At 44.1% G+C, this 8,546-nt stretch overlaps 1 protein-coding gene across 1 annotated transcript in view; it reads left to right on the top strand.

Moving 5' to 3' along the window:
- The first annotated feature begins 242 nt into the window (after positions 1-242).
- LOC109399943 (CCR4-NOT transcription complex subunit 6-like) overlaps positions 243-8,546 on the top strand; it is a 470,878-nt gene continuing 462,574 nt past the window's right edge. The window contains exons 1-4 of the mRNA XM_062846402.1: positions 243-349; positions 850-1,212; positions 7,398-7,932; positions 8,167-8,342. Coding sequence (XP_062702386.1) covers positions 7,628-7,932; positions 8,167-8,342 — 481 coding nt within the window. The 5' untranslated portion in view covers positions 243-349; positions 850-1,212; positions 7,398-7,627. The remainder of the gene's footprint in view (positions 350-849; positions 1,213-7,397; positions 7,933-8,166; positions 8,343-8,546) is intronic.

The raw sequence follows: 8,546 nt of genomic DNA, 5'->3' as shown, positions 1-8,546 counted from the left end.
GTCACTTTAATTTGAGGAAGAGAGAGTCGATGAAGAGAACTCTCTCATGTTACTTTCGCCCTTATTTAAACTCAATCTAGAATTGGAACACGACGCCACTCTCCCTTCTAGTCACTCTATTAAAATGGACAAAACAAAAAATATCTAGTCTGGATTTTCCGTGTATAGGGCTGTGCCCGTAATGTCATTTTTTCATCGATCGGCGACTGACGTCTGATGGACGTAAAAATCGACGAATCACCCATCATCCACTCCGCTCGATGTTGTACGACGATTGTGTGTAGCAGAAAAGGAAAAACGCAGCAAAAATTTATCGGAAGCGCCTCTATTTTCGATCAAATTTTCCTCGGTAAAATTCGTCGCAAGTTTTCGCTCCCACCGTGTTCTTCTGGTTCGAACGGCTCGAAACGCGATCCCGGTAACGAAATCCGCCGAAAGTGTACCGTGCCAGTGTCCGCGTTCTGGTGTTTTTGACGGGAATTGGAAGAGTGTCGTCGCGCTAGATTCGCCCGTCCGATCGTGGAAACCTTCGCGACAAAAGAGTGTTTGCTCCCGTTCTCCTGCTGCTCCAAGCCCACAGCTGCTGCTTGTTCGCTTGTGGACCTGAAGAAGGAGCATTGTTGTTCTCCGCATCCTCCCGATAGAGAGGTTCGCCGCATAGATTTCGCCCCGGTTCCAAATCCGGATAGCTTTTGGGAAGAATCGCGGTGTTTTCATTCCGTGGTGCCCTTGCGCCTTCTGTGTGTGGTCAAGCAGCGACGGCAGGGAGAAGTGTCGAGCAAAAGGGAGAAAGAAATAAAGCGAAGACCGGAAGCGTTTTTGCGAATTCTAGAATCTGCTTTTCGACAGAAACGCCAAAGGAAAGTTTTTTTTTGTGTCCGCTGAAGGAATCGGTGATCGAAAATAAAAGTGTGTATACAAGTTGGAAGGAAGGGAACTATCGCCGCGAGTGTAACCTAGCAGCTCTAAATTTGTGTGTTTACGTGTGACCCCGGTCGTGAGATTTCGCGAGTAAATTCTTGTTGGCCGGAATCGAACTTCCCTTCCTCCCATCGGTTGGGCAGGAGTTGCTGCCAATTACTGTAGAGTTGTTTGCAAGGCGAGCTGTGTCGCCGCAAAGAAATCCTTCACCGCTGGCTGCCGTTGTCGTGTTGCTTGCTGCTGCCGCCGGAGAACGGGAAGCGCCTGAGGTCCACCCGGAAGTAGATGAAGGTAAGCGGGAATCTGGGAGTTGGGTGAGTTTCGTAAGAAGTAGGTTTGGCGAACGCGCTAACCTGGAGAGTGTCACTTACAAGTTACCAAACAATGTAGCACTATGGGACTGGGAGATGCAATGTGGACAAATTAGTAAAAATCTGCAATATTTGAATTCAGCCCTCGATTTTGTCAGTCTGTTTTGGATTACCCGATTAAATCCACCTATGGTGAACAGAACTCTTCCTACACTCATCAAATTTATTGCTGTATTATTCGTGCTAAACATATTTATTTTGTGTGCCTTTTGGAACTATTGTGGATTTGACGTTTAGTGGATTGGTTTTCAAAATAGCATCATTAACTTCTAAACTACCAGAAATGCCAGGCACCTCCTACAATCTTGTGTATGGAATGCTTAAAAATAGCTTACATATTCTGGAATATTGTATCTTTTGTTAACTGCCAAAAGATCTTGAATCGATTAGCAAATGGATAAGAATATCATCGAGATACACTTTGTTTAATATCTCCTAATCAGTCGAATAAATTAGCTCCGTAGTACTTAGTACTCATGGTTACGGCACATACAAGCAGACGTAACACTCTGATAATTCCCATCATACACTGATTTAACGGTCTATTTTAAAATTTGATAGTTGGCCAACTGCCCATTCAAGGCGCTCGCATCGTTTTTGTTCGAGTTTGATGTTTGTCCACTTGCGCCATCTAGTTTATGGTTGGCCAAACTCAGTCTTTTTAGCATTGAGCGAACATGTTTCCGTGACTGCAATTTGAATCGTAAAATGTTCGAAGTTTTGCAACTGTTTGTCTGTGGTTATGGTGGCCTTAGATAGTTTAGCTATTGTGATCTAAATCTGCAAGGTTTATTAAAAATATGTTTATCCAGTTGTTTAATTTTTCCTACAATATATAGATTTAAAGGTATTTAAAGCTTTTATTTAACATATCGTTAATTTTCATAGAATTCCTGTGCATTTGTAGGTGATTTGTAATTTATAATTCTATTGATAACAATAACCTGCTTGCATACACTTTATATGAGGTGGAAGAAGCATTATTTATTGAAAAATAATTTGCCTTTACTGGTATAATCGGCATCGAAGACACATTGGTTGCGTAGACGTACTTAGCAACTTGTAGATTGTTACAAACTAAGAAAAAAATGTTCATTCCCCGATTCCAACTCTCCTCAAGAACAGTTAATTAAACGTTACTGCATTACATACATTAATGTGTTCAACATCTCATTTAAGACAAGACGCAATCAACAATAGTACCCCACAATGAGCCATTTTACAAAGTGACATCAATGTTGATGATGATATTGATTTTCATGGGTTATTGGACGCTACCTCCTGTCAAAATTCATTCATAAAATTGGCCCGTAAAATGGACTACATGCCTTTCAGATGACAGGTCCGTGTACCCTGATTAAAAATATCATAAAAATACGATAAATTTTATTGTTACAACACCATTTGTTCGACAATTATTCACCATTAAACGTATTGTAATTTGCACAGCACACTCACCATTACCCCTATTGTTCTATACCATTCGGCGAATGGTAAATGGCACTTTTACAATAAAAAATGGTGGTCGTTATGTATCTTAACCATAACATTTTGAGAAAATTTTCATACATTTTTTCGCGAAAAACAATAGAATGTTTTGTGTTTTATGAGATATTTTTAGGGCAATTTTAAAAAGAAAACAATGTTTTTTGATTGTTTTTACAATACAAATACAATTAATTGAATGGCGTCGAATGATTCGTTGTTACAATAAAAATACAATAATATTTGTTGTTATTAGTAAGCAGTTTTCGCTTTTGAAAATCTAGGTATAGAATTTATATTTTCCGCTAACATTTATATCCAGCATTTACGAGCACTAACGGCCCCCAGAATGATATGCGCATTTTATGATAAGGATCAAACACTCTGATGTGTGTCTGGTATGTATTGCTTGGCAGCTGTTGATAAGATCTATCATCAATCTTTTCAAATAACTGCCAAATATCACAAGTCAGACCTCAGGTCATATGATCCATACTATAAATCGTTCACAATTCATGTGGCCATTAGTACCTGTAAATGCGGGAGAAAAATGTTACCGAGAAATATGAATTCTATGGTTTTTCAAAGGCGAAATCTGTTTACATAGCAACAAATATTATCGCATGTTTATTTTAACATCGGTTCAATTGACCCCATTAAACTAATTGTATTTGTATTGTTATCAATGGTAGTTTACTATTTACTAGATTCCTTTAATTAATTTGGAAACAATAGAAAATTGTTCATCTCTTTCGTGTCGTAACGTCCTCACTAGGATAAAACCTGCTTTTCAGCAAGTTTTCTATAAGTACTTCTTCAGTTATTAATTGAGAGATTCCTCCGGTCTCCAGTTAGCCTAGTGGTTAAGGCTATGGATCGCCAATCTGGAGACGGCGGGTTCGATTCCCGTTCCGGTCGGGAAAATTTTCTCGACTCCCTGGGCATAGTGTATCATTGTGCTTGCCTCACAATATACAAATTCATGCAATAGCTGGCAAAGAAAGCCCTCCAATTAATAACTGTGGAAGTGCTCAAAGAACACTAAGTTGGAGAGAGGTAGGCCAAGTTCCAGTGAGAACGTCGAGCCATACAGAAGAAGAAGAATATTCCTCCGCTAACACGGTTTGACGTCTGTCAGTCGTTGCAGTTTTGGCGAATAACATTCGATAACCAAAACATCTATTGAATTGTCAGTTTCATAGGAGAATTATTGTCAAAGACCCCCAAAAACAGCTGATTTTAGACGTCAAATGAAAAGGCCCATACTCGGTTTGTGGTTGCCACCCTCCATTCTCGGTCGCGCCCGAAAACACCGAGTGCTTGCAGGTCCTTCTTGAGCATGGTTAATGTCTCGTGTCCGTAGAGGACCACCGGTCTTATTAGCGTTTTGTACATGGTGCATTTGGTGCGTGGGCGAATCTTTTTCGACCGCAGTTCCTTCAGTCAGTAAGGATTCGCGGTAGACGAATTCCTCCACCACACAGTGGCTCCGCCATAGGTCATTAAACCAAAATTTTTACCTCAATAAAACTGTGATATCATTGTGGTAACATCAAATTTAATGCTTTAATAACTAGGATCAATCATTACTTTTATCAAATGTATGCCGAAACTTTTCCGCGGAGCTCATGTAAGTGGATATTCTTAAGTAGACATTTTATTTGAATTTTTCTAATTTTAGTCATATGCATTCATCACTCTATTAAAAATTCTCTTCCATTCGGCATGTATTTGGTTGATTGTGTTCGATTCTTACATAGTTGAAATCGATGTTTATCTCTAATTAAGATGCCATTCTTTATCATTCTATTTAAATAAGTGTGACTGAATTAGATGCTTTTTCCACAAAGTACAACAAACGGAAATTTTTCAGCAAGCTGGAAAAAATGTTTCCCCTTCCAACCCCTTCGGACGTTCTTCTATAAAACTTCCCTATAATCTAAAGCAATGATTTACTGGCAAATTTAGCTGCGACCGTTTGCGACCAGATTGGTGGTAGTCACTTATGTGTCGTACCTTCAATATACTCAAAAACTAACAAATACCTTCCATATTGCTTTGCAGGGATCATTTTTTCTTAATTTCTACCCTCTCTATCCTATCCTATTCTTGAGCAGTTTTGACTACCGTGGACCGCCTAAACTAATTTCAGTTTATCAAAATGAGCTAGTAACCGAAAATGCAAAATAATGATTTTCGGCTCCGTGAAACCAAAAACTTGATTGAGCCCATTTTCAATAAACAATAGAAAAACGCATTTGGAACGCAAATATGCATCAAATTCAGCGGTTTCATCATAAAACTTGAGATTATCATATTTATGACCGCCCTTATATGGGGCTGGAACCAGTGTGCACCACCTCGAAAGTATCCCCGTCTATCGTAACATTACTACCCAGACGGATCCGGTCGTTTTCGGTTCCGCCTACCAGCATGTACTTTGTTTTTGAGGCATTCACCACCAGTCCGACCTTTGCTGCTTCGCGTTTCAGGCAGGTGTACAGCTCTGCCACCGTTCCAAATATTCTGGCAATAATGTCCATGTCGTCCGCAAAGCACACAAATTGACCGGATTTTGTGAAAATCGTTCCCCGGCTGTTGAGCCCGGCTCGTCGCATCACACCTTCCAGAGCGATGTTGAAGAGTGAGCATGAGAGGGCATGAGAGTCCATCACCTTGTCGCAGTCCCCGGCGAGATTCGAATGAACTGGATAGTTCACCCGAAACCCTTACGCAGTTTTGCACACCGTCCATCGTTGCTTCAATCAGTCTAGTCAGCTTCCCAGGAAACGTCGATGAACAGGTGATGCATTGGGACCTGGTACTCATGGCATTTCTGGAGGATTTGCCGTACGGTGAAGATCTCGTCCGTTGTCGACTTTGTTGGTTTGTTGGTTTTGAGCCGCTGAATGGCATCCTCAACTTCCCTCAGCGTGGGAGTTGATTCATTTCCGTCCTCCGCTGCACTGGCGTCGTCGTTTCCTCCGTTGCCTGGGTCTCCCGTGCCTACGTTCTCCACGCCGTTCAGGTGCTGATCGAAGTGCTGCTTCCATCTTTCGATCACCTTACGTCCGTCCGTCAAGAGGTCTCCCTGCATATTTCGGCTCGCGGCACGAAGCCGTTGCGGGATGCGTTGAGCTTCTGATAGAACTTCCGTGTTTCTTGAGAACGGCACAGCAGTTCCATTTCTTCACACTCCGCTTCTTCCAGGCGGCGCTTTTTTCTCCCGAAAGAGGCGGGTCTGCTGTTTCCGCTTCTGTTTGTAACGTTCCACGTTTTGTCGAGTCCCTTACTGCAGCGTTCCACGTACCCGATGGTGCTCTCGACTGCGTCGTTGATGGCTGCTTTCATTGTACTCCAGCAGTCCTCTAGAGGGGCCTCATCCAGCTCGTCCTCGTCTGGCAACGCGGCCTCGAGATTCTGCGCGTATGCTGAGGCGACATCCGGTTGCTTCAGTCGCTTTAGGTTGTACCGTGGCGGTCGCCGGTACCGTACATTGTTGATGACGGAGAGTTTTGGGCGCAGTTTGACCATCATCAGATAGTGGTCGGAGTCGATGTTGGCGCCACGATAGGTCCTGACATTGATAATGTCGAAGAAGTGCCGTCCGTCAATCAGAACGTGGTCGATTTGAGATTCCATCTGCTGTGGTGATCTCCAGGTGTAACGATAAGGGAGGCTGTGTTGGAGAAAGGTGCTACGTATGGCCATATTTTTGGAGGCGGCGAAATCAATGAGTCGTAGGCCGTTTTCGTTCGTCCGCTGGTGGACGCTGAGTTTATCAATCGTCGGTCTGAATTCTTCCTCCTGGCCTACCTGACCGTTTAAATCTCCTATGATGATTTTGACGTCGGTGGCTTGGGCAGCGGTTGTACTCGCGTTCGCGCTGCGCGTAGAATGCGTCCTTGTCATCACCAGTGCTTCCGGAGTGTGAGCTGTGCATGTGCACGTTTATTATGCTAATGTTGAAGAATCGACCCTTGACCCTCAACCTGCACATTCTTTCGTCGATCAGCCACCAACCGATCACGCGCCTCTGCACATCACCCATCACGATGAAAGCTGTTCCCAGCTCGCGTGTATTGGCGCAGTTCTGGTAGATGGTATGATTACCTCTGCACGTTTGCACCATGGATCCTGTCCAACACACCTCCTGCAGCGCTACGATGCCGAACCCGCGGTCCTTCAATAGATCAGCGAGTATGCGGGTGCTCCCAATAAAGTTGAGAGATCGGCAGTTCCGCGTACCGAGTTTCCAATCGCAAGTCCTTTTTGTTCGCTGGGGTCGTTGCCGTTGGTCTCGGTTGGCATTCTCTTGTTGCTTGTTTTTTTACGGCAGGCTTGTAGGGCCTAACACCAACGCCCTGGTGCACTACAAACCCCGATCTTCCCTAAGGTTGCTCGTATCCCTGCCGGTTCCAACTAGGTGGTAGGGACCGGAGTTGCATGGTAAGGAGCTCAAGGACCTTAAATGAGGTCTGATTCGCTGAGCCTGCCTTTACCGTGCCTACGGTCATCTATGCTGATATTTATTACGTCAAGCAGTTACGTTAATAATTCTTATTTAAATCTGATGCAAAATAAGCGTTAATTTTTTGTTTCTTTTTTATCCCTCCTCAGGAATCATCCATCGCGCGAGCTAAAGAACGTTGTATATCAGCCGCTAGCATCTACTTCGTGGCCATCGCGCGTGATTCTTCCGGCGCGCATCTTCAATCGGCTTTGCAACGCAACCTCCACCAGCAGCTATCGCAAGGATCGCTCGCAGCCAGCCAAGAAACGCTCCGCCGACAGTCCGCTTCGTCCGCCAACGGTACTAGCACCATCCGGAGACAACGCCGCCGAAGAAGATGTCCCGCAATAAAGACAAGTACGACAACAACAACCCCCGACGGCAGCAGACCTTTCTCACGGCGGAGGATATTGCGGCCGGCAAGAAGACCTGCTGGCATGGCGTCGAGATAACGGGTAGTGTGCGCAACCTCAGCCCCACGCTGTGGAAGTTTGAGCATCTGACGGCGCTCTACCTGAACGACAACTGTTTGATGCGGCTGCCGCACCAGATCGGCCAGTTGGCGAATCTGCGTACGCTGGACCTGTCCAGCAACAAGCTGCGGAGCTTGCCGGCCGAACTGGGCGAGCTGATACACCTGAGGTTAGTAGCCGGATGTTTGTGTGGGTAGTTTTCACTATCTTGCAAAATTGGCTTAGTCTTATACTGCCTCACATAACAGTCCCATATGACTAGGAAACCCAGCAAAGATTGGACTGTTATGCGAGTTGAGGCAGTATAGTTGAGTTGCAATATAGCAATACATGTTCGATAGTTCAAAAGCCGCAGCCTGTCACTGTGAGAATAGAATACCTATTAACTTTAATACCGTTTTAGGGAACTCCTGCTGAACAACAACCTGCTGCGTGTGCTTCCGTACGAGCTGGGTAAGCTGTTCCATCTGCACGTGCTCGGACTGCACGGGAACCCGCTCGGGAAAGACGTTATGTCGATCTACAACGAGCCCAACGGAACGCAGAAGCTGCTCACTTACATGCTGGACAATCTGTCAGGTAAGTGGTTTCTTTTATGTTTTTAAGATGTCACTCTGAATGCAGGCTGTGAATGTAATATTACATTACTCTACATCGTGGCCACATTTGTTGCACTATCTGCGACCTACTCGTGTTTGTAAAATATCTGGTGTACAATGTACCTTGTTTTTAAAAATGTTTTGGGTGATGATTTTCTAGAAGTGATTGCCAAAAAACATAAAC

The sequence above is a fragment of the Aedes albopictus genome, chromosome 1 (assembly GCF_035046485.1).
Source record: "Aedes albopictus strain Foshan chromosome 1, AalbF5, whole genome shotgun sequence".
NCBI lineage: Eukaryota > Metazoa > Arthropoda > Insecta > Diptera > Culicidae > Aedes > Aedes albopictus.
The sequence above is the reverse complement of the archived record's forward strand: the minus strand, read 5'-3'. Positions and strand labels throughout refer to the sequence as shown.